This window comes from Pelobates fuscus, chromosome 8 (genome assembly GCF_036172605.1).
Source record: "Pelobates fuscus isolate aPelFus1 chromosome 8, aPelFus1.pri, whole genome shotgun sequence".
Lineage (NCBI taxonomy): Eukaryota > Metazoa > Chordata > Amphibia > Anura > Pelobatidae > Pelobates > Pelobates fuscus.
Window position 1 is genome coordinate 38,840,906 of NC_086324.1, and position 27,041 is coordinate 38,867,946.

At 39.8% G+C, this 27,041-nt stretch overlaps 2 protein-coding genes across 2 annotated transcripts in view; one reads left to right on the top strand and one right to left on the bottom strand.

Moving 5' to 3' along the window:
* The first annotated feature begins 1,721 nt into the window (after positions 1-1,721).
* On the top strand, positions 1,722-12,538 carry LOC134571447 (retinol dehydrogenase 7-like). The gene is made up of 6 exons (XM_063429699.1): positions 1,722-2,125; positions 5,692-5,730; positions 7,560-7,890; positions 8,880-9,138; positions 9,580-9,743; positions 12,181-12,538. The coding sequence occupies exons 1-6, from the start codon at positions 2,108-2,110 to the stop codon at positions 12,429-12,431; spliced, it is 1,062 nt and encodes a 353-aa protein (XP_063285769.1). The 5' UTR covers positions 1,722-2,107; the 3' UTR covers positions 12,432-12,538.
* A 12,523-nt stretch (positions 12,539-25,061) lies between these two features.
* Positions 25,062-27,041, bottom strand: part of LRP2 (LDL receptor related protein 2) — a 176,142-nt gene continuing 174,162 nt past the window's right edge. Inside the window, exons 78-79 of the mRNA XM_063429700.1 lie at positions 26,849-26,920; positions 25,062-25,621 (exon numbers count right to left, since the gene is read on the bottom strand). Of these exons, the coding sequence (XP_063285770.1) occupies positions 25,454-25,621; positions 26,849-26,920 (240 nt within the window). The 3' untranslated portion in view covers positions 25,062-25,453. The remainder of the gene's footprint in view (positions 25,622-26,848; positions 26,921-27,041) is intronic.

Genomic DNA, 27,041 nt, shown 5'->3' on the forward strand with positions numbered 1-27,041 from the left:
TCCTTGAGCTTTCTGCTACCTTTGATACTGTTGATCATCAAAAGCTTCTTCTCATTCTCTGTAATCTTGTTCTATGGGATAATGCTCTCTCCTGGTGCTCCTCCTACCTCTACCAGAGCTTTTTCAATATATCTTTCTTTAACTCTGCCTCTTCTCCCAACCCCGAGGTGTTCCCCAAGGTTCTGTCCTTGGTCTCCTACTGTTCTCTATCTATACTGCCTCCCTTGGTAAACTCATCAGCTCTTTTGGCTTCCATTATCATTTATATGCAGATAACATGCAAATCTACCTATCCTCTCCTGATCTCTCTCTGCCCATCTTGACTCGTGTCTCTGACTGCCTCTCCGCAATTTCCAAATGGATGGCTGCTCACTTCCTTAAACTCAACCTGTCCAAAACAGAACTTCTGGTCTTTCCTCCCTCAAGTGTTGCTACTCCTGTGCCTATCTCCCTCCAAGTCAACGGCGCCACCATCACCTCTACCTCGCAGGCTCGCTGCCTAGGTGTTCTCCTTGACTTTGACCTCTCCTTCACCCCTCATGTCCAGTCGGTGGCCAAACCCTGCCGCTTCTATCTCAAAAACATAGCTCGCATCCGCCCTTATTTAACACTAGACGTGGCTGGTCCATGCCATTGTTCTTTCTCGCCTTGACTACTGCAATCCCCTTCTCAGTGCTCTTGCGTGCTCCCAGATTGCACCGCTGCAATCTATAATGAATGCGGCGGCGAGGCTCATTTTCCTGTCCGCCCACACCTTCCCCTCTCTGTGAGTCCCTACATTGGCTTCCAGTTAGATATAGGACTCAATTTAAGATTCTGGTGCTTTCTTACAAGTCTCTACATAATGCTGCTCCAACCTACCTATCCTCCCTAAGACACAAATATGTCCAGTCGAGGCCCCAGCGCTCCACCGAAAACCTACGTCTATTATATGTCAGTACTCCAACCTCTGATGTTCACCTTCAAGACTTCTCCAGGGCTGCACCTTTTCTGTGGAACTCCCTTCCCTTCTCCGTTAGATTTTCACCCAGTCTCCACTCCTTCAAAAAATCTTTGAAAACTCACTTCCTCAGGAAAGCGTATCATTTAAACTGTTGGCAGGTTATCATCCCCCTTTCTCCCTCATGACTCCTCTCCTGCAACTTTTCTAGCAACCTATTTCATTACCCTTTGTGTCACTATACCCCACTCCCTCTAGCATGTAAGCTCATTGAGCAGGGCCTTTAACCCCTCTGTTCCTGTGCGTCCATTTGTCTGGTTACAATTACGTGTCTGTTAGTCCACCCATTGTACAGCGCTACGGAATTTGCTGGCGCTATATAAATAATAAAATAATAATAATATAGAAAAAGGTTGAGTCAGCTCCTCGTTGGAAAACCTCACAGCAAAAGCTGCAATTCATTCAATTTTGCAGCAAATGCAAACGCTTAGTGAGCATATATTAATTTTTTATTATTGTTAATTTATTGTTTTTTTCTTTCTATTTTTAATTATTTCTGTAATACATTAAAAAATAATGAGTCAACTCAATCCTGAAGCGTCTCCTTGAATAACCACTGCAGTCATTACAGAAGTAAATAAACAAACACAAGATTTCTGAGAACTTAAGCTGTTGGGCTGGTCGGGCACAGAGGACACTTTTCTGAAAAGCTAGCCAGTTGATCTGTGAATAGTCGAATCTAAATGCATACACTTGGTAATACCCTAGAGAGAGCTTTGTGTAACCACATTTAACTCATGGCCCCGCCAGCACTGATGGAACTTAGATGCTTGTGATTTAGTCTTCACTAATAAGGATTAAGCAACTACATTCCAAATATAATCGTGGCCAAGGATACGTGAATCTCCAAAGTGAATATTTACAGCAAGCAGAGGGATTATCACAGGGCCGATGGTAGTCTGGTGGAACTAATCGTTAACAGCAATTGAAGTATTTTTTTTTGCTTTGTTTTACAGGATGCTTTAGGATGTAGTCACTATTTTTAAACATATGTATATTAAAATTTAAAGAGCCTTATGAGAAAGGGCAATGCTTTGACCGAGGATTTTATACATTCCTTCTAAATCACATGCTTCGTTGTCATTTTGCTGTTGCTTGTCACGTTGTATGATGCAGGGACAGGAGGTAAGTCACCTTTAAAATAAATTACTTTTAGAATAATAAATAATAATAATTTATATTAGATATGTTTACCTGCTCATGTTTAATGAATATTGTTATTGTTTTAAGGACAAAAAAATATCCATAAACAAATGTACCTAACATGCAGGATCAGTTGTGTAAGAGATGCACCTGACTGGTACAATCACTATACGAACGTCTGTGCTGCAAAATCGACAGACTAATAGACAGAATAATAAATGGATGAATGGACGGACAGATGGAAAGATCGATAGATTGATGTGTGGAAGGATGGACGGACCGTTTGATGGATTTAAAATATAGCAGTAGATTGTGCATATGTCTAATTCGGAATATAACAATTGTGTCAAATTGAAGATTGGATTCCAAAATCTAGGCTGTAATAGAAGTATCATATTTTTTTCTGCTATTTTGGCCCAAAATGTGCAATATTCTTGTCAATTTTCCGCAATTCACTGTTTAATAAATAATTAATTGTGTATTTGCGTAAATAATATATGTGTACTATTGTTTAATGTCTGTGTGTGAGTATAAAAACAGATGTGGGGTATGTGTACATGAATGTATCTGTGTGTAGTGTGAGTGAATGCTGGATTGTATTTTTATTGACGTTGTGGCAGGCTTATGCAATGTATGAACATATAATGTAACTAAATCCTCATTATTTTTTTGCCTAGATTATGTGTTTTTAATAAAACTTACAAAATCAGCACCAACGTAGCTGTTTAGTAGATAGGGAGTGCGCCGGATTTTAATTTTTGACTGTATGTATTGGCCCCCAGCAGCACCCCATTGAAGCATGTTCAGGTGAGTGCAACCACCCCCCTGTTTTTTCATATATATATATATATGGAAGGCAGGGCCTGAAGTTGTGGGAGGGGCTTGGTTCCCCTTCTTAAGGAGCTCCAGCTATTTTTTTTGCCTAGATTAGGTGTATTTAATAAAATGTACAAAATCCGCACCAATGTAGCTGTTTAGTAGATAGGAAGTGCGCTGGATTTTCATTTTTTACGGATTGTATTTTTATATCATGTAAGGTTTTATTAATGGGCCTATTTGTTTTTGTGCAATATCTGTGTAATGAAAAAAAAATATTTCCCGTATATACTCGAGTATAAGTCTAGTTTTTCAGCACATTTTTTTGTGCTGAAAAACCCCAACTCGACTTATACTCGAGTCAATGTCTGTATTATGGTAACTTACATTGCTATAATACAGACAAGGACCGCTGGGCTCATTACAAGCCCGGCGGTCCTGTTGGGGGCTGGCAGAGAGCTGTAACTTACCTTCACAGCAGCTCCTTTCATCTCCCTTCTCCTCCGTTCCGATCAGCTCCCTTCTCCTCCAGTGCAAGTCTCGCGAGAGCCAACGCTCTGCGCGGCCGCGAGACTTACACTGGAGAAGAAGGGAGCTGACCGGACCGGAGGAGAGAGAAGGGAGCTGACAGGAGCTGCTGTGAAGGTAAGTAACAGCTCTCTGCCAACCCCCCTCCTACACAGCCCATCCACTGGACCACCAGGGAATGAGAGCCCCCCTCCCTGGCCATGTATCAAGCAGGGGGGGGACGAAAAAAATATACATACAAATTTAAATAATAATAAAATAAAATATTAATAATATTAAAAAACATAATAATAAAATAAAAAATATTAATAATATAACAAACAAATTATAATATTAAAATAATAATAATTAAAAAAAATAATAAAAATGCCCACCTCCCACCAAGGCTCTGCATCACATACACAAACACACCCTGTATCACACACTGCATTCATACACACACACACACACTGCATTCATTATATACACACACTGTAAATAAATATTCAATTAATATAATTTTTTGGGGATATAATTTTATTTAGAAATTTACCAGTAGCTGCGGCATTTCCCACCCTAGTCTTATACTCGAGTTTTTTGGGGTAAAATTAGGGGTCTCGACTAATATTCGGGTCGACTTATATTAGAGTATATACGGTATGTGTTTCTAGTGCCAGTGTGTCCAGGGGTGTATTTTCTGTAGAGTCCGTGTGCAAATGAGGAGTACAAATTCTGTGTAGAAAAAGTGATAACAAATGCAATCTTTTCTTGTAGGTAATTCAAGAGTGTAAAAATTGAGAAATATTTGTGTGTGCTGTGTCAGTTGGGTATAATGCAGTTTTTTGTTTTTGCATGCTGTGTGTGAGAATGCAGGTGTGCAGTTGTGAAGTGTGATAGCAGATATTTACATGGAGTCTCAGGGAATAGACACTACTCAGTCCAGTGTGTGTCTGCTTCATTCCCCCTCTCACCACAGTTTTTGTATTGTCTAATCTCCTCTCCAGTTTGTTTCTGGCCTAATCTCTTTCCCTCCACTGTTCCCCAAAGTTTGAATCTGCAGACGTGCCAACTTTGGCAGGCGTTATATTGGGAACCGGAGGGAGGGAGAGGCTGCTTGCCTGGTTGGTGGGAATTCCCATGACACAATTAGCACCATGGTTAATGTGCCTACTAACCAAGAGGGCAAGTTATCCTGGCATGCGTGTACACCAGGGTGGCAGGCTGCACAGCAGAGCGGTCAATAAAGGCTGTCCACATGCTAAACGCTGATGAAGCATTCATGTATGGGTTTAAATGCCTTGAATTACATTACAAGTACAGTGTAAGCTCAGATAATCCTGCATTTGCACTGAAATTTATTTTAGTTCTCCCAACACCAGGTGACATGGCCAGTCTGTTGTATAACCAGAATGACTTAGGGAAAATCATGCATCAGACGGAGCTTAGGTTCAATTCCCAGACACATTGAACTCAGGTTCAATTCCTGGACACCTAACAATATATATATCTACCTTCCATAGATGTAAAGCTTGTTTAAACAGGGCCTTCCTTGCTTATTTCTCTAATTGTAAAGTGCTTCCAAATATGTCTACTCTATATAATTAATAATAACATCCCCACAATTTTAATCTGCACCAATATCCCTCTCTTCATCCACAGTTTGCATCTGTCCCAGCCTCTTTATCGATAGTTTATGTCGGATGCTACTTTGTACCCACATAATTGTAGCACGGCCAAACTTTTGTTAACAAATAAATGGCTATACTCTTTCCCAGCTAACTCTTTCAGCACTGTAGTGGTATGTTATAGCATGGTGCTCTGTGTGTAGGGACAGGAGAATGTCCCTACGCTCTCTCTCACACTAGGATGCTGGAAGAGATATGCTTTCCTATAGGAAGCTTGAATGGGCACGACGTGCATGCGCATTAGGTCCACCATGCTCCTCTGTGGGGCGGAGAGGTAAGCAGCAATGAGGGAGCCTCTTCTTGCATTGGAAAACAGATAAGTAAGTCCTTTATTTTAAATATATTTATTAGAAATGGTGGTGTGGGGAAACCTGTATAGATATAGGGACAGGGACACTATAGCTTTCCTTTAATGAGCTTTCCTTAATTCCACAGAGCTGAACTTTCAAACCTTGAATATATATTACAGTGTTTCAACAGCATTTCTTTAATGAACTTGCTTGGCTGAATTTTTCAGGTTTTTTTCTGTTCTGTTTACAGGAAGTTCAAGAAGAAGACCTGTTTGACAGATTCAAGGAGGTAACAGAATCCATAGTGCAAGAAACAAAACACATTAAACACGTAATATATACTGTTTAATAGACACTGAATACATTTTATATCACACCATGTATGAAGCAATGATCATCATCGTGAACTATTATTCCCAGCACAATAAGCCAGTGATTGGTGCTGATTGAAGTTGCTGTCATACACTAGTTAAAATGTATCATGTATCAAGATGTTACATGAGAACATTTTAACTTTCTTTTTTTTCTGTTTCTTTTTTTTTATTTTTTGTAAATGAATCTATATTGTTATATCAAAGACTCTCTTTCATAAAAAAAATCGCAATAATACCTGCATACAATGTAACATCTATACATTTGTTATCCATTTTGAAATATAATTTTAAAAAAAGAACATAAACAAACATAAAGCCAAAAAAGAAAAAAAGACGAAAGAGCAACAAAGGAAAAATACTATAATTGCCTGAGATGTTCTAAATACAATTTCATGAGATGTTCTAGGTACATCTCATGAAGTACTCAGGTTGGAGTCTCCTAATCTGTATCGGTACAGTGCTCCACCATAAATTATTCTTGCCATTGTCCCCATGCTTTGGTAAATTTTCCTGTCGCACCCATAATTATATGTGGCATTTCCTCACATTTTTTTGTATGGTTTATTTTTTCTGTAACTAACCTAATATCAGGTCGATTTGAGGATTTCCACAGTCTCGCTAAGCATGTCTTTGCTGCCAGCGAGATGTGCACAGCTAATGTAGCAGCATGTTTCGAGAAGGTTCTGGGCAACACGTGAAACAAATAAATCTCTGGACAGAGGGGAAGCGACAAAGTCGTAGAGCGTTCGATAAGCTCCTATACCTGCGGCCAAGAGTTTTTAAAATTAAACAATGCCAAAACATCTGAATTAAAGTGTCTGTCTCCCCGCCACACCGCCAGCACGTGGGGGTAACCCCAGGATATACGTGGGCAAGATGTTGAGGTGTGAGATACCACTTCATCCACAACTTATAAGATGATTGTATGTGGTCTTAGCAATGGGTGGCCCTTTGAACCCCCGTCATTGCCGCATACCATCTACTTGGTTCTAACTCACATTCAAGTTATTTTTCCCATTGTACTATATATCTCAATTTCACAGGTCGGTAAATTGTCAGTAACTTTGTGTAGCATAAGGACAGAGACTTTGTTAAGACTCCTACTCCTAGACATAATTTATCAATATCCTGCAGCTTGTTTAACTCCACTCCTAATTTATCCTTCTCTAAAATATGTTTTTTTACAAAGATATGTGAACAATTATTTGTCTGGTAATGCAAAAGTAGTCTGTAAATCTGAAAATGGACAAATCCCTTCCTTCCCCAGTATATGTATTACTCTTTTTATTCCCTTCTGACTCCAAGTCGCTAGACAGGTCACGTGTGCGGTATTGCAAGCTCTGCATAGTGGCATACATGCCTATCGGTAGCGATTCCAGTTTTGGAACCCATTTGTGCAATAATAATAATGACCGTTTTGTTGTAGCCAACATTATGATATTACATGGATACTGTTATGGCGGGACCCCGAGTAGGTTTGTTATTAAATGTGGGGCACTTATTGCTTGTTTTAATACATACCATTGGGAGGGAGTAGATGTGGCGTCTGCTATGGCTGTCTGCGACAGAATAGATGCCACATTTGGAACACTCAAGCTTTCTTTCTTCATGGCAATACAGGTACTTGTCAGAGAGAAAATTTGATTGTTGCTGATTGTAGCTGCTGTCATACACTAGTTAAAATCTATCATGTTATCAAGATGTTACAGGAGACAATTTTAACTTTCAAATGTATTTATTTCAGATTTTGACACTTAACCCAGCATTAATAGGTTCGTTGACTTCCATTGCCTTCATAATTATCTGTTGGGCCATCAGAGACAGCCTCAAAGTCAAAGATGTTTGTGAAAAACACATTTTCATCACAGGTTGTGATACTGGATTTGGCAACTTGTTGGCACAAAGACTTTACAGAAAAGGGTTTATTGTAATTGCTGCCTGTCTAACTGAAAAAGGAAGCCAGGAATTAAAAGCCTGCACTTCGTCATCACTGCGAACTGTAATCCTGAACGTAACAAACCCCAGGAGTATTGATAATGCTGTAGCATACGTGGCCACAGAAACCGGTAACAAAGGTACTTCTTTTTTAATAATTACAAATAACCGAAATTAAAAGAGCTTGAACTTTTTATTTTATTTTATTAATTTGCTTCTTTCGGATAGAGTTGATATAGTTCCTTCTGCTTTTCGCTTGAATCAATCAACCGGCCTTGTCTGGATTTTACTCCAATATTGTGAATAATTCAAAATAATCCAGCTGTTATTTGGATAACAGAGTTATTGTGCAAAATAGCTTACTTGCAATAGGCAACATTTACCTGAATAAAGTTAGATTCAGGTGTTAAATAACAAGCACTATATACATAATTATATATACATTTATTGAGATACTAAAGAAATAACAGAATGCCTCTCAGAGCAATATTATGTCTAATAATCGTTATACTATGCGGGAAGTATCTTAACGAACTAATCAGAGAGATATTATGATAAATGCTACCTAGAACCAGCTGCATAAAAGGTATGTAGATGATGTTGCTGTTGATAAAGTATCTGTTTAGATACAAAAAGTCCATCCCATTCAGGCATGTTGTAATATCCTTTTTTTGTCTCTTCTTTTCTCAATAACTCTAGTCAATTTTTTTTTTGTAATTTTGTCTTGCTGATCTGCCACATATTTGTATGTCTATATATTCTTTGTGAGTGGTAAAGATGAGATTATTTTTTCATTACAACTCCTGCTATTGCTCCCCTCTTTGCTGTGTTTATATTTAAAATGTTGATTATTTTCGCCTTGAGTTGATGGAGTTTATTCTTGTGAGCAAGAGGGAACTAATGTATCAAATATTTGTTAAATATAAGATGTACATACCTGTGATCATTGAGATTCACTCTCTCTTGATAAAGGGGAGCAAGGTGGTAATCCAAAAAGGGTAGGTGAATCATTTAATAACAAAAAACAAACAAACGGAAAAGACTAAGTGGAGCTAAAACTGTGTCAACTTGGGGATAAAAAGCACTTTTTATTGGTCCTTAGGTTTGCATATACTTTTCTTTTAAATAGGATTATTTGGATTGGTCAACAATGCTGGAAGAGCCATTCCTATTGGACCAACTGATTGGATGGATATTGAAGACTTTCATAGAGTTCTTGATGTCAACCTGATTGGACTTATTGAAGTTACCTTGAAATTCCTGCCACTAATAAAAAAGGCCAGAGGAAGGATAGTTAACGTAGCCAGTGTTATGGGAAGACTTGCATTTGGAGGTGGTGGCTACTGTTTATCTAAATGTGGGGTGGAATCTTTTTCGGACAGCTTAAGGTAAGTAATCAGAACATCAAAGACATTAATTAGTAAAACTTCTTCTGCTTAGTGCTAGGGATCTTTTTTTTTCTTAAATGTCTCTTATTTTAGTGGCCCACTTACAGAACTTAAAGTGTAATGAGATCATCTGTTTCAAGTGTATATTTCCAATAAATCCATGTATAGTATGTTATATTTGTAGTTTCTTATTGTGGTGAATACGATCTCTTTATTTTAGCCTGCTAACAACAGGAGGAATGAAATTAAACACAAATTAAACAATCACAAATTAAATTAGCAAGAGTGCGCACGCAAAAAATCTATTAAGCAGACCCTCCAACATTCCAGTGTGAAATTCTAAAAATACATATTAAATAATGTCTTAAACAATCACATAACACGAAGAGTGTTAAAATATAAAGAGGCCAAAGGGTTTAATAATTTTCTTTTCCATTTTAGGAGAGACATGCAGTATTTTGGCGTGAAAGTTAGCATTATCGAACCTGGTTTCTTTAAGACTGGAGTAACTAGCCTGGAAATTATTGAGAAAGATTTAAACCGACTTTGGAACCGATTAACACCTGAAGTCAAACGTTTATATGGAGAGAAGTATTTTGAAAAATGTAAGAATTCCTAACCATGGCTCTCTAATTTTCACTCTTACATTGAAAAACTGGAGTGAAAATTCCTCAGATTATCACAGCTGATTTAAATTTTCCTTTTGAGTGAACAGGCATCCCGGCATGTTAAAATGAGTATTTTGTTTTTTTGGGTTTTTCCAGCTATCCACACTAAGAAATCACTTATTTTAAAGGAATATAATAAATAAATTGTGACTAGATTACAGAATAAGCTCAGTTTTAATCTGCTGATATGTGAATCTATACATTGTGCTAGCAGGCAAACCACTAAATAAAATATGGACTACTAGATAGTGTAAAAAAATATTTAGCTCCTATCAGGTTCCAGCACTTGCCTCGGGATAGCAGCAATGAAGTTTGTTGAGATACAAACCTTGCCAATGTATCTATCTGTTTTGGAGAGGACTATTTAGTAAAGGGTGAATTATGATTTTAACACACCGCCTCAGACATTTTTAACTGATGTGCAACTAAGTGTTGCTCACTGATTTGACCAACCAAATAAATTCCACACAATTCAATGTTATCCAGTTACGGTTTATTCAGTCCTCAGCAATGATAATTCATGTATAAACATTTGGGTCACGTAATGAAACAGTGGAGTATTTTTTTTGTTCAGATTTGGGGACTTGAAGTTAGAGTTTGGCTTTTGCATTCATTAAATGTTCTACTCACAAGATAAGAGCAAAATGAAATTTAGCCCATAAAGTTTACTTTAACTGTTCCACACCCAGCATAAAATGAATGTACCTCTGCATAGGGGCAGTAAATACATAACTCCTAGCTCTGTCGCAGGGAGAAATGGGACAGGGGTCTTCCAAAGGTGTGTCGTCAGTGTTGTAACTTGCATCACTGGTGAAAGAAGGAGTATTCGCCAACTGAAGAAGTACGCTAGTTTTGCGTCAAGAATGCCAGGCTTAAAGACAATCTTTCAGTCAGCCCTCTATATAGAGGACCATGCAGGGAGCTCTTCTTGCATGCTCCTAGTGCCCGCTGCACGGAGCGAGCACGTCTACTGATGCACTCGCACTGTGCTACCTGAGGACTCTTCACTGGTTTCCCCAGATGCAGAACAACAGGGAACAAAATTAGGGTGGCTGGACAAAGCTCCAAAATCAGAACTGAATGTAGGAAAGGCATATGAACCCCTCCTCCCCCCACATATACACTACAGCTCTATATTTAGGTAAATTTTTTGGTTTCATTCTACAGCCAGGGAAGGGAAGAAGGGAAGTTTAGGTGTGCTACGATTGCAGAACCAAGAGTATTTGCTAGCATTAATAACAGCTTGAAAAGTCCTATATAGAACATCTGCTTTGTGTAGCCGAAGCAGTATAATTAATCTACAAGCTGTATTCCTAGAAATGCTGTCAGGTCCTTACAAACAACCATTCGCAGATATTTCATCATCCTATTTAACTATTTTTATCATACCAAGTGTATTGATATTAATTTATACGTTGCAAAGTATATATCTGTTTCTATTTTATTATTCTACACTTTAGTATGATTCTAGTGTGAAATATTGTGAGATCCATATTAATTTACCCCTCCCCCCCATCCCCATAAATCTGTAAATTATGCATGAATATTTAGGAATTAAGATTGTGTAAAGTTACGGAATTTAAATGTTTAGCAATCCCTGCCCTGCAATTTATATACAGAATTGCTATTTTGATCCATATTTAAATGCTAGCTATGCACCCCATGTTTTAAATACATTTTGCACTCATATTTTTTAAAAGTACTCACTAAATGTTCTTGAGTCTCAGGGCACCACTTTTAAAGGATCACTATAGCATAGGAAATACAAGATTGTACTCCTAACGCTATAGTGTCCCTCTGCCAAAAACGTATTGTCAGCCCCCTAAATTAAAAGGTTTAACCCCTTTAGGACCCAACTTCTGGAATAAAAGGGAATCATGACATGTCACACATGTCATGTGTCCTTAAGGGGTTAGGTCCCTCAGCACAGGCTCTGTCTCCTCCTGAGGACATCCAGCATCGTTTTACGGCGTTAAACTCTTTGAAAAGCCAGGAAGCACCACTAGTGGCTGTCTGGGAGACATTACTAGAGGCTGTGTTAACCCTGCAAAATAAACATTCTCTGAAAACTGCAATGTTTTACCTTGCAGGGTTAATGGGACAGGGATACTGAACGAAGACCACTTCAATGAGATGAAGTAGTTTGGGTGCCTATAGTGTTCCTTTAACTGATTTAGCCTAGCCCAGTTTACAGCTGCATAGTTAGCTTCTCTTAAAAGGTTGACAGTGTTCCAATTATCTCAACATTTTCTTATTGTGTACGAAACCAACTGTAGTTCTGTCTAACCTTAGACAAGTTAAAAGGGAGGGTAACTCCCTTATGAGGGTAACTCATAGGGAATAGAGATAATCAAAGAATACACTTTTCTTCTAGATGTGAAAGTCCAGAGGCTATCAATGAACACATTTTGTGATGCTGACATTTCTAAAGTGACGAACTGCATGGAACACGCCTTGACAGCAAGATATCCCAGAACACGATATGGAGCTGGATGGGACGCCAAATTTTTTTGGTTGCCATTGTCCTATGCACCAGCCATTGTTGCTGATGTAATGTTAAAGCTGATATTACCACGGCCACTAGGACACAAAAGAGTTCTGTCTAAAAACCAGGTTGATGTATAAAAGATTGCAACTTTTTGTTGTATTTATGTACAAATGGTATTTTGTTTGAGAAGAACATGTGATTGATATTGACTTATATGTTGCATTAAACACTTTTCCTACATCCATTCCTGCACCCATTTTTTTTTATTTCTACCTCGATAAAATGTTGAAACATATTATATTGCCATTTATAACTGAGTGCATTCTTACTTTGCACAGTGAAAAAAACTAATAATTTATGATTTTTCAATGTGTGGTCCTGTCTGTGCAATAGTAATTTTCAGAGTTATTAATGTATTCATAGCTATTTGTACAGAGCACTTTTTTTTTATTTAGCCATCCAAAATCCTATTATTTGAATAAAGGGGGATTTTGGAAAGGGTCAGAACAGTTCTGACCCTCTCTAGTCGTGATCAGTGGTGGCTCATCCATAGGGGCACTTAGGCAGTGCCCCACCAGTTTTTATGTGGGAAAAATAATTTGAAGTTTACGATCACTAAGAGTTTTTGCTAGGAGAATGGTATTAAGCTAAAAAAATATGGGGAAAAAGTATATAAACATAATCCAGTCATTGTATGTACAAAATTAAAATAATCTTGAATAATCTTGTCTTGAATTCTCTACAGTGCTCCTTCTCCTGACTGGTGGCTGTCTGGAGAATCTTTCTTAAGAGCAGCTATGCATGTAAAAAACAGGCTAGATTTGAAATATGCCTTCCATTCTAGCTCACTGCCCTTGACTGGACACATACTCTCTTTTTCAAGAGAAACAATAGTTTGATAGGCAAAAAGGGAGTAAGAGGCATTGGGGTAAGCGACACAAACGAGGAAGTAGGAGACACAAGAATGGCAAAAGGGGAATATGTGATAAATATGGGGGTAAAAAAAACACAAAAGAGCGATAGAGACATAAAATTCGTGATAAGAATGACAAAAGGAGGATACTCTGAAAAGGGGGAGAAAATTAAAAAATGTACCACAAAATGAGGTAAGATACAAAAGAGTGGGCTAAAAGAAATACATGCCTACACAGGCGAAGATATATTCAAATATCAAAAATGTATCAATATATGAAAACATTTAAAAAAAAAATCAAATATTAAATAATTGTAAGTTTATCCAAAAATATGAAAATAATTTGAACGGCTTATCCAAAAATATTAAATTGAGGCCAATGTGTTTTCTCCCTGTATTTTATTCAGCTCTGCCTGTTGTATGGATATCTCAGCAGCCTGCCCAGCTCTGTGCATTATATGGGTATCTTTGTGTTGTACCCAGTTCTGTGTATTGTATGGATCGCTCTCAGGGCCGGTGCAAGGATTTTTGGGTACATAGGCGAAGATCCATTTTTCCGCCTCCCCCCCCTCTAAAATTAACATCTACACCTATGTGCCTCCTAACCAGCCCCTCCCTCTTCCCCGTCCCTTAGTGTTCCTCTCCCCCCCCCCTCCTTTCCCTGTCCCTTGGTTTTTCTCTCCCCTCCCCTCTCTGTCCCTTGGTGCACCCCCCACCCTCTTAGCGGTCACACTCCCCTTCCTGGTGTGCCTCCTACCTGTCTTGTAGCGTTGCGGAGCAGACCCTCTACAGGAGCTTCAGTTTTCTGTACCTGGCTGGACTGACAGGAAGTGCTCTCTCAGTGAGCACCTCCTCTCAGTCTGGCCAGGTACAGGAAACAGAAGCTCCTGTACTGCGCTCCGCTCCGCCACGCTACACTCAGTGGTGTATACACACTAACAGCCAGACACACTCAATGACAAACACACAGACGTCACTGACAGACACAGACTCACTGATCTGACACACAATCATTCATTGACAGACACACACTCAATCACAAACATAATCTCACTGATTTGACAGACACTCACAAACACACACGCATACACTGACATACACACACATTTATTCAATCATTCACAGACACACACAGACACATACACAGACACACACACTCACAGACAAACACATACACAGACACACTCACAGACAAACACATGCACATACACACACTCACAGACAAACACATACACATACAGACACACACTCACAGACAAACACATACAGACACACACTCACAGACAAACACATACACACAAAAAGACAAACACATACACACACACTGACAAACACATGCACACACACTGACAAACACATACACACACACACTGACAAACACATACACACACACTGACAGACACATACACACACACACTCACACTCACAGACACATACACACACTCACAGACACACACTCACAGACAAACACATACACAGACACACACACTCACAGACAAACACACACTCACACATACACTTTCAGACACACACTCACAGACACACACACTCACAGACACATACACACACACTCACAGACACACACTCACAGACAAACACACACTCACACATACACTTTCAGACACACACACTCACAGACACATACACACACTGACACTCACAGACAAACACATACACAGACACACACACACTCACAGACAAACACACACTCACACATACACTTTCAGACACATACACAGACACACACACTCAGACAAACACACACTCACACATACACTTTCAGACACACACACTCACAGACACACACACACTCACTCACACATACACTTTCAGACACACACACACACACACACACACTCACACATACACTTTCAGACACACACACTCACAGACACACACTCACACACACACACACACACACACACACTCACACATACATTTTCAGACACACAAAAATTAATAATAATATCCACCCAGCCTCCCTACCTGGAGAGAGCTTGTGTGGATGTGTCCCTGGGGTCCAGTGGGGCTTCAGTGCGGCGGGCGGCAGCGTTCTAATGAGAGGCGGCGAGGGAGCTCTAACCTGTCTGCTCTGCTCCCTCGCGGGCTGTCTGCTGATGCCGGGAGCCGGAATATGACGTCATATTCCGTCTCCCGCAGAATCAGCACAGGGCGCGCGAGGGAGCAGAGCAGACAGGTTAGAGCTCCCTCGCCGCCTCTCATTAGAATGCTGGCGCCCGCCGGGGGTCCAGAAGGTGACCTGGCAGGAGGGAGCGCTTCAGTCTGGCTCCACTGGTCTGGTGTACAACAGGCTTTCTGGAGGCTGTTTGTAACGGTGGTCACAAAAATCAATGTTCTGGGAGAACGGGAAGCAGCTCCATTCTTTTAACGCTCTTTACACAGCTCAAGGTCTGGGTCCCAGGGTCCACCTTCATGTTCCACCAATGAGTTTGTTCACAGGAGGTGGAGTAGGGGATGTCCTGATATGTGTGTAAGTAATGCATTGTGTGAATCTGTGTTTGTATGTGTAAGGGCTGCAAGGTGTGTTTCTGTGTATACGGGATGCAGTGTGTGCGTCTGTAAGGGGTGCATTGAGTGTGTAAGGGGTGCATTGAGTGTGTGTAAGGAATGCATTGTGTGTAAGGGTTGCATTGCTTGTGTGTGTGTGTCTGTGTGTGTCTGTGTGTGTAATGCATTGTGTGTTTTTCTGTGTGCAAGGGGTGCATTGTCTTTGTGTGTAAGGGGTGCATTGTGTGTGTGTGATGGATGTCAATCTCTCCCCCCTCCCTTGTCACTCTCTTCTCCCCCTCTCCCTCCCTTATCACTCTCTTCTCCCCCCCCCTTGTCCCTCTCTTCTCCCCCCCTCCCTTGTCACTCTCGTCTCCCCCAGCTGTCACTCTCTTCTCCCCTCCCCACTCTCATTCCCCCTCCCAACCCCGTCAATTCCCCTCCCTGTCAATTTCTTCCCTCCCACCCTGTCAATTTCTTTCCCCTCCCTTTCAATGTATTCCCCCCCTTTCAATTTATTCCCCCCCCTTTCAATTTATTCCCCCCACCATCCCTGTCAATTTATTCCTCCCACCCTCCCTTTCAATTTATTCCCCCCCACCCTCCCTTTCAATTTATTCCCCCCACCCTCCCTGTCAATTTATTACCCCCACCCTGCCTGTCAATTTATCCCCCCCTCCCTGTCCATTTATTCCCCCCTCCCTTTCAATTTATTCCCTCCACCCTCCCTGTCAATTTATCCCCCCCATTCAATGTATTACCCCCCCTCTCTGTCAATGTATTACCCCCCTCCCTTTCCATTTATCCCCCCCCCCCTTTAAATGTATCCCCCCATCCTCCCCTACCTATGTTGTAGCATGGCCGAGCCCTGTATGGTCCGCGGGTACAGGGAGCTTTTGTTTCCTGTACCCGGCCGGACTAAAGGGTAGTGTACACTCAGTGTGCACTATCTGTTAGTCCGGCCGGGTACACGAGACAGATGCTCCCTTTACCCGCGAACCATACAGTGCTCGACCACGCTACAGTGAGGGAGTGACAGGAGGGAGCGCTGAGCGCTTCCCTCCTGTCAGCCCCTCTCCTCATGCTGCGCCCGGGCGGTGCGCCCTCATGGACACATCAGCCCGGGCAAAGCTGCAGCTGCCTGAGGCTCTCTACAGAGCGCTCGGGCGGCTGCAGCATGAGGGGGGCCGGCGCTCCTGGCCCTAGGCGGCTGCCTAGTCCGCCTCACAGGTAGCGCCGGCCCTGTTTGTAATCCCATAGTATATAGGGTTACGTTAGAATTTGGTAATCACACAGTAACTCGTGTAGGTGTGATTTATAGGCCCCCAGGACAAATTGAAGAGTTAGATAATCTACTAGTTGAAGAAATAGCTAAAATGACAATGAAGGGGGAAGTTATCATCATGGGTGACTTTAATCTTCCTGATGTAAATTGGAAAACAAAAATAGCTACTTGTGCCAGGAGCACACATATTCTAAACTCCCTACTGGGATTGTCTCTAAAACAAGTCGTTGAGGAGCCAACTCGTAAAGAGGCCATACTAGATTTAGTGTTAACAAATGGAGATTTGGTATCAGATATTACTGTAGGTGAAAGTTTAGGATCCAGTGATCATCAGTCAGTGTGGTTTAATATAAGAACAGTGACTGAGTCACACCACACAAAAACAAAAGTTTTAGACTTTAGAAAAACAGACTTTTCCAAAATTAGAATATGTGTAAAGGAGTCATTATCAGACTGGAGCAATTTAAATGGAGTCCAAAAGAAATGGGATTATTTAAAAGTTGCACTACTGAAGGCAACAGAAAATTGCATTAGGCTTGTCAGTAAAAGCAAAAAATTCAAGAAACCACTGTGGTACTCCACAGATGTAGCCAAAATAGTAAAAAACAAAAAGTTAGCATTTAGTAATTATAAAAAAAACCAGAGTGAGGAAGACAGAATGACCTATAAGATTAGGCAGAAAGAGGCTAAGCAAGTTATAAGAGCTTCCAAATCACACACAGAAGAGAAAATAGCACAGTCAGTAAAAAAGGGGGACAAAACCTTTTTTAGATACATAAATGAGAAAAGAAAAGTAAAACAAGGATTAGTTAGATTAAAAACAAAAGAAGGAAGGTATGTAGATGAGGATAAAGGTCTAGCTGACTGCCTCAATGAATATTTTTGTTCGGTATTTACAGATGAAAATGAAGGAAAGGGACCTCAGTTAAGAAAAAGGATAAATGAGTCATTTATTACACGTGAGTTTACAGAGGAAGAGGTTCTATTTCAACTGTCAAAAGTAAAGACAAATAAGTCAATGGGACCTGATGGAATACACCCAAAGCTATTAAAAGAGCTTAGTGGTGTACTAGCAAAACCATTAACAGATTTATTTAACCAATCATTGATAACAGGAGTAGTCCCAGAAGATTGGAAGTTAGCGAATGTTGTGCCCATTCACAAGAAAGGTAATAGGGAGGAGTCGGGCAACTATAGGCCAGTAAGCCTAACTTCAGTAGTGGGGAAAGTGATGGAAACCATGTTAAAGGATAGGATTGTTGAACATCTAAAAACACATGGATTTCAAGATCAGAGACAACATGGGTTTACTTCAGGGAGATCATGCCAAACTAATCTTATTGATTTTTTTGATTGGGTAACTAAAATTATAGATCAGGGTGGTGCAGTAGACATTGCTTACCTCGATTTCAGTAAGGCTTTTGACACTGTTGCACATAGAAGGCTTATCAACAAACTACAATCTTTGAGTTTGGATTCCAATATTGTTGTATGGGTAAGGCAGTGGCTGAGTGACAGGCAACAGAGGGTTGTAGTCAATGGAGTATATTCGAAGCTTGGGCTTGTCACCAGTGGGGTACCTCAGGGATCTGTACTTGGACCCATTCTCTTTAATATTTTTATTAGTGATATTGCAGAAAGTCTTGATGGTAAGGTGTGTCTTTTTGCCGATGATACTAAGATATGTAACAGGGTTGATGTTCCAGGAGGGATAAGCCAAATGGAAAATGATTTAGGTAAACTAGAAAAATGGTCAGAGTTGTGGCAACTGACATTTAATGTGGATAAGTGCAAGATAATGCATCTTGGACGTAAAAACCCAAGGGCAGAGTACAGAATATTTGATAGAGTCCTAACCTCAACATCTGAGGAAAGGGATTTAGGGGTGATTATTTCTGATGACTTAAAGGTAGGCAGACAATGTAATAGAGCAGCAGGAAATGCTAGCAGAATGCTTGGTTGTATAGGGAGAGGTATTAGCAGTAGAAAGAGGGAAGTGCTCATGCCATTGTACAGAACACTGGTGAGACCTCACTTGGAGTACTGTACACAGCACTGGAGACCCTATCTTCAGAAGGATATTGATACCTTAGAGAGAGTTCAAAGAAGGGCTACTAAACTGGTTCATGGATTGCAGGATAAAACTTACCAGGAAAGGTTAAAGGATCTTAACATGTATAGCATGGAGGAAAGACGAGACAGGGGGGATATGATAGAAACATTTAAATACATAAAGGGAATCAACACAGTAAAGGAGGAGACTATATTTAAAAGAAGAAAAACTACCACAACAAGAGGACATAGTCTTAAATTAGAGGGACAAAGGTTTAAAAATAATATCAGGAAGTATTACTTTACTGAGAGGGTAGTGGATGCATGGAATAGCCTTCCAGCTGAAGTGGTAGAGGTTAACACAGTAAAGGAGTTTAAGCATGCGTGGGATAGGCATAAGGCTATCCTAACTATAAGATAAGTCCAGGGACTAATGAAAGTATTTAGAAAACTGGGCAGACTAGATGGGCCGAATGGTTCTTATCTGCCGTCACATTCTATGTTTCTATGTTTCTATGTTTCTCCTGCTATTTAATTATATAAACTGCTCTAATGATTATGTAATCAATAATAATAACAATAATAAATAATGATAATGACACTCAACATTCTGAGTTTGTTAGCTGCAACAGTGATGTTTTTTCATAGAAAAATCGTGATATCATGAAACATCTCTTTGGCATGCATCACCATTCATTATGTTTTACATTTTATATATAATATAACTAAACCAAGTATATGGACTCTGAGTATTTAAATAGCTATACATTAAGAGAAAAATTCAGCCATCCAATGCAAAACAAATGTTACCCTTATGTATTGAATAATCGTAAAATGTTAAATAAATATTATATTATATCATATGAACTCCATACAAGGAGTTATTTGGAAAAGTAAATAGTAATTTTGAAACATTTGTCAAATGAGGTGCTCTTTCTATCCACTGTAATTTAGACACCTGGGTAAGAAGTAATTTGTGATAATTTAATAAGCATTATAATTACAAACAATTATATACTTCTGGGTATAACCTTTGATTAACTCAGGCCCCTACAATTAATTCAGCTTAATTCATAAAACATAATTATTTAATTTGAAAGGATGGAAATACATGAATATACCTGGCTGATTGAGTTAGATCTGCAAAAACCTTAAATGTAATGATTTGAATGAAAACCAAAAATGGGGCTTTTTATAGCTGTGATGTTGTAAATATTTTTATAATGTGATTTGTTGAGTGACAGCAATGGGTTCTTAACGGATACAGATTGGAAAGGTTCCAGTAGGAGTTGAACAGGAACAAGCTCTTACCAGAACTTAGTGATTATACCCTGGGGAGTATAGTGATTATAGCAATCCCCAGAGTGTAGTTCTCCAATCCCCAAACATGAGCCGAAACTTCATGAAGGTACAAGATGATCTGTTTAATGGTGGCCGCAGCTTGGCCTTTTATGCAGGTCCTCCAGCAAGGGATACTCCCACAGGGACCTTGTGAAGGACAGGAATACAATTACAATGGCCAATCAAAATATAATACAATGTGAAACACTCCCCCAGAAACAGTAAAATCCCTCCTCTGTATCCTGGAGATAACTGGTTTAAGTGGCCGTCGTAAACTTAAAGGGACACTATAGTCACCTGAACAACTTCAGCCTAATGAGGTTGTTCAGGTGAGAACTATAGCTCCCTGCAGCCTCTCATGTAAACACTGTATTTTCTGAGAAAATACAGTGTTTACATTGAAAGCTAGGAACACCTCCAGTTGCAGTCACTCAGAGTGAACCAGAGGGACTTCGGAGTGAACCAGAGGGACTTCGGAGTTGATGGAGGCATAATATGCCTCCATCCACTCAGATTTGCTGTCAGCAGAGCACAGGGGAGCACTGTGCACAGCATCCTGTGATTCAGTGTCTCCTCCCTCTGCATGCAGACACTGAACTTTCCTCATAGAGATTAATTGATTCAATTCATCTCTATGAGGAGATGCTGATTGGCCAGTTACAACTGCAACAAAACACATTAAAATACATAACTCACACTTCACATAACTAAATCCCCACATATCCCCAGATAGCTTGGATCTGAGCGCTCATTATATCCGAACAGCGCTCAGATCCTACGAACATAGTCGAATCGCCATGGAGTTAAAGAGTTTTCACCGACCGTTTGGCAGAAATCGGTCCATAATTAGTACCATAGCTTTTAGCTATCAGGGTCGGTCTATTTTCAATGTCTAAGTTCAGTTCAAATAGCCGAACGGGAACCGTTCATGCACCTAGTCAAAGTTAAAGTATCGTTCGTATTATCAAACGCCGTTCGACTCCCTTTGAAGAGTCGAAGTTCCAGAGAAGGTAAAGTTCAGCGGTGTTCGTGCCGTCGTATGTCTGATTTGAGTTCCATGAACTCGACGACCAAACACAGCTGAACGCGTTCGACTAAACAAGATGGCTGCCGCCACGTGTTCGACTATACGAACAGAAACCACCCAGCCATTCGTCAATTAGCTATGGTTATCCACAGCTCCTGGGAGGTAAATGAGGGACACACTCCACTTGCGGGTGGTCCAGCTGTTCGACAGTTTATTCGGTAACCCCAAATACCGAACCATTTCAGGGGAAAGGCACAAACAAGCCTTTCCATAGCCCTAAGACCCATGTTAACATATGGGCCATAGTCCTGGGGTAAGAGGCTGGCAAGCAGGCCTCTCCAAACACCAGTGACGAAGGTGCTTTCACCACAAAGACCATCTATGCTCCATGGAATCTCAGAGAGATCCCGCATTTTTTAACAGGCAGAGTTGAACATTTAGCCAGACTTCATCGTCCACTTAGGAGCAGAGTCCCAGGTACAAACATCTGATATCCCAATGGATGAAGATGCAAGAAACTCCCTTGTGTTGAAAACTTCAGTGTTGAACCATTATTCCATAATAAGGATATTAGTGGTACCGGGAACTGGAAAAGATGCTCTGCTCTTTCTGAGATCCGGAAGAAAGATTACAGGTAGAAGGCTCAACCTTAGACGATTCTTTCAGATGTAAGGTCTTACAGACTCTGGAAATCAAATGGTCCACTTGAGCTGATTCTGGAGGTACTGAAATAGGCTGAATATCCTCATTCCTAGATGATGCCATATCTCTGAATGTATCCATCACCAAGGACTCCTCAGAGTATTCATTCATTCTGGGAATTGTCCAGAGTATCTGTGCTTTAACAGCTTCTATGATGGCTTGAGATACCTCCTGTTTGATATTGCATGATATAAGGCACATGGGTAGATGGGCCTATAGTCACTTTCAGACAGTCTGTGCAGATACTTTACTTTTACAAGGCTCTCTTATCATATGCCTCACAAAGGATCCTTTAGTGCGACTTTCCTTGTATGATCCGGATGATTTTCTTCCCATAGAGCTTTCATCGTAGGGAATTCCAATCATTAATAGGCACACTTTTGTTTGGAACCACAGAAAAAAATAGAATGGCTTACCTATGAGTGTGACCTTTTTTACAGGGAGCATAGGGATCTGAATCCATAACTGTATAAGATTCCGATTTATCCTTAGCAAAGCAAATCCCTGCTAAAAAAGTAATAAAAATCATAAAAGGGCATTGAAAGGCATAACAGAGGCCTAGGAATAAGGAAATCCAGCTGCTATATTAGGAGGCTTAACAGAGGCCTAGGAATAAGTGGACCCAGTGGCAAAATTAAAACACACAGAAGCCTAGTAATAAAAGGCATTAAAAGGCATAACAGAGGCCTAGGAATAAGAAATTCCAGCTGCTATATAAAGAGGCATAACAGAGGCCTAGGAATAAGTAAACCCAGTGGCTGAATTTAAAGGCATAACAGAGGCCTAGTATTAAGAGAATAAAGCAGCTGTGTCTGTGTGTCTCTGTATGTATGTGTCTGTGTCTCTGTATGTATGTGTTGAGCGTGGAGTAAAATTCATGGGAGAGCACAAGACAGCAGGATTGCACTTTAACCCTTTCAGCGATGGAATGCTAGTCAGCATCACATTAACTCTTTTAGCGATGGAATGTAAAAAGTATGTATGTGTCTGTATCATACAGACACATACATACAGAGACACACACACATACAGACACATACAGAGACGCACACACAGACACATACATACAGACACACACATACATACAGACACACACACACACACACACACATATAAGGACAAATACATACAGACTGTGTGTATGTGTGTGTTTGTGTGTCTGTCCGTATGTATGTGTCTGTCTGTATGTGTATGTCTGTCTGTCTGTATGATACAGACACATACATACCGAGACACACACACAGACACATACATACAGAGACACACAGACACAGCCGCTGGATTATTTTAATACTAGGCCTCTGTTATGCCTTTTAATTCAGCCACTGGGTTTACTTATTCCTAGGCCTCTGTTATGCCTCTTTATATAGCTGCTGGATTTTCATATTCCTAGGCCTAGTGTGGTAGTGGAATCCAAAAGAGGCAATAAGTTTGCCAAGAGAGGCAGTATAAAGAGAAAATAGAAGGGGACCAAGGACAGAGCCTTGGGGAACTCCAACCGAGACAGCACGAGGGGAGGTGGTATCCTTGGAAAAGGAGACACTGAATGAGCGTTGGGAGAGAGTTGGAATTGAGGAAGCGAGACACACAGGTAAAGACAAGTCTTTACAAAAGCCATAGAAGCGGCTGTATGAAAAGGCATAACAGAAGCCTACACAGATGCCTGGGAATAAGGATTTTAACATTTATTTGCTTGAAATTAAAATTGTCAGGAATCTCTTATCGTCCAGCTGAAATTGATGAAGGGTAGAAGGAGTTATATTCATATATGTGCTCTGAATGTGCATGCACAGCCTGTTACTCATTGGTGACTGCAGGAAATAGGGTGATGGTATAATCTTGCTACCCTTATGGTCACAGCAAGTAAATCCATGGGAAAGTACAAGACAGCAGGATTGTACTTTAACCCTTTCAGCGATGGAATGCTAGTCAGCATCACATTAACTCTTTTAGCGATGGAATGTTAGTCAATGTCATATTAATCCTTGTAATCCATATGCTCTGTATGTGCATGCCCAGCTTACTACCCCATTGGGTCAATGCAGGACATAGAGTGATGGCATAATCTTACTACCCCTCAGGTCACAGCAAGTAAATCCATAAGGTCTGTATGTGCATGCCCAGCCTACTACCCCTTGGGTCACTGCAGGAATTATGATGATGGCATGATTTTGCTACCCCATCAGGGCAAGTTAGAACCCCTGGTAACTAAAGGGATTTCTCCAGGGGGTCACCTTTGTGGAGGGTTGTGTTCCCAAGGGCATGATCTTGCTACCCCTCGGGTCACAGCAAGTTAGAACCCCTGGTCACTCAAGGGGTTTCTCGAAGGGGTCACCTTTGTGGAGGGCCGTGTACCGGAGACTTCCTTAGGGAGAGAGGCTGAACTCCCAAGGGGCCAGAGGAAAAGATTATCTTCAGGTAAGCCATAAAAGAAAAAGTTTTTAGTCCTGAAAAGACTAAGTCTGTCCTAGGGATAGGACCGGAACAAAAAGACTGAGGGTGGAAAGGATAGAAGGAGTTACTTATACCTTCTGTTTTAATTAGGTTCCTGTCTAATTAGGCATAGGGAGGAGCTACCCATTGTTGTGGTGTCATGGATAGGGCCAGGAAATATATATAATTGAAAAAGATCTTGCACTCCATAAATCCAGTAACTTGCCCGGTGCTTGTCAAGCCAAATACGTATATCTGTTACCCTCAAGACTTGTCAAATAGTAAAACTTAGCTTTTAATTAGCTTCACATAAAAAAAAAAAAATCTACGTTTCAGTTTGTTACACACAAACTTTCATCAGGAAATAGCTTTACTATTTGAAAAGTCCTGAGAGTGCTATCCGGATTATTATATATATATATATACACATACATATTTTGTGAGCTCATGATAGAAGTGTGTATACATAAATTCAGTTCACTATAAAAAAAACAACACAGTAGATGTTAAATTAGGTTTTTTTTATCCATTAGTGTTCCTTTCATATTAAAATTACTGTTTCAATTATCTTTCATTATCCCAAAGTTGCACATATCATTGACAACATAATCTTTTCTTAACAAATTTACAATTATACACAATATTTATAATATTTTCAGACAGTTTCAGTGCAAAGATATACATATAGTACATTGTGATAATTCTTCATAAAATATCAATTGGCATTTGTCGAAAAAAAAAGGCAAAGTTCCCAAAAAAAAGTCTCTACAGCCTAAGAATATATATATATATTTTTTTTTGTATAAAGAAATGACTGTTAACATTATCTTCTCTGCCAATATAAAAATATGTGCAAGAAAGTTTTTGAAATGAACGTGTTCCCAAGTTGAATATTTAGTTATACATCTGAATCTCTTTTGACAAGATTGGCAGTGTCTTTGAACGTATCTTCTGTTGGCGAAAAGGCAATTTGAGACTGTTCACTATTCTGTGGCAATTGTGTGGACAGCGATGACGTGAATGGTGAAGGATCTTCGACAGTCTCCTGCGGCTGATCTTTCTCCATCTGAAATAGGTAATAAAAAAAAGGTTTGCAAGAACACAGCAGAAAATAGTTTGCACATTTTAAAGAGCCTGCCTTTTTTCTTTGTTTCATGTGTAATTGTGTATTAATCTGGGTCAAATGCTATAGAAGCAGCAGAAGTATCTGTGAAACAGTTTCCTCCTTGAATTGAACATGATAATGGTGGGATCTGTTTTGATTTATTAATACTTAAAGGTTTCTATCTTAATGCACATCTCTTCCCAATTGGTGTGTGTATCTTTGAACATCCTATTAGTTCAGGTGGCGGATTAGACTTTGCCTTTAAAGAAAATATTCCCTAGAGTTAGATTAGGAGGATTTATTTGAGAGTTTCAACACAACAGCCAGAAAACATAAGCTGATTTGCATGGAATGCCATAGCTGTGCCTTAAGTTTAGAATGGAATACATTTCATTTTAGAAATGCAATATCACTCAGAAAGGCCATAAGAAAAGAAAGATTAGAAGATGTAGGGAAGAGTGGAGGATGAAGTAGCAGAAAGGAGTAAAAATAATGTATATAGATGGGCAAGGAGGTACCAAAAGACAGACAAACATAGGGCCAACATGATGAAATGGTAGGAACAGGAGAATACATTATAATGTATTTGATAAACAAGGAATTGTGTAGAAGGTTTAATTTTTCAGCTTGTCTATGTTTGCCCAAAATTAGCAATCCGAAACTAAATTGAAGAAGAAATGGGTAGAAGGGCACTGAAGTAAAGGAACAACTAACATTTATTCTCTATTAAAAATTGTAAATGTTCGCCGAATATATGCAAACTTCAAAACCTGAACATACTAAACCTTCGCTGACATCTTTTACATTTGCCTTATATCAACCTCTCCATTCACTTTTTTTTGTCTACGTAATTTTGTGTTGCCAATGTGCCTTAGTATGTTTTCTTTTATTTTCATATATATTTCTATATTTTTTTCTATATATGAGATATATTATAGAAAATCTTGCCACTGTTTTAATACTGCTTTTGGGTGGCATCAATGGCTACATTATACATCAGCTGAGACTGTAGCCATTGTTGCCACCCATGAGTAGCGGGAGTTTGAGCGCATGGCTTACTTTTGTGTGTTTATATTTAATGTTTTGCTGCTTTGCAATGCAGAACAAATAAGGCCCATGTATACACCAAGTTCAAGAGTCAGGGATCAAGGATAAGGAGTTAAGAAATATCTTTACATGCTCACTTACTTCTGAATATATTGGATTTTCAAAGTTTGTACTTTGTTTAATTTTCCTCTTGAAGAAGCTCCACTTTGTTTCCTAAAAATGTATTTGGTTATAATTAAGTGGTTAGACAAAGACAAAGGAATAAATATTGAAGAACATTTAAAGATCCAATATATATTATATTGCTGGAGATTTGCATGGGTGACACAGTCAG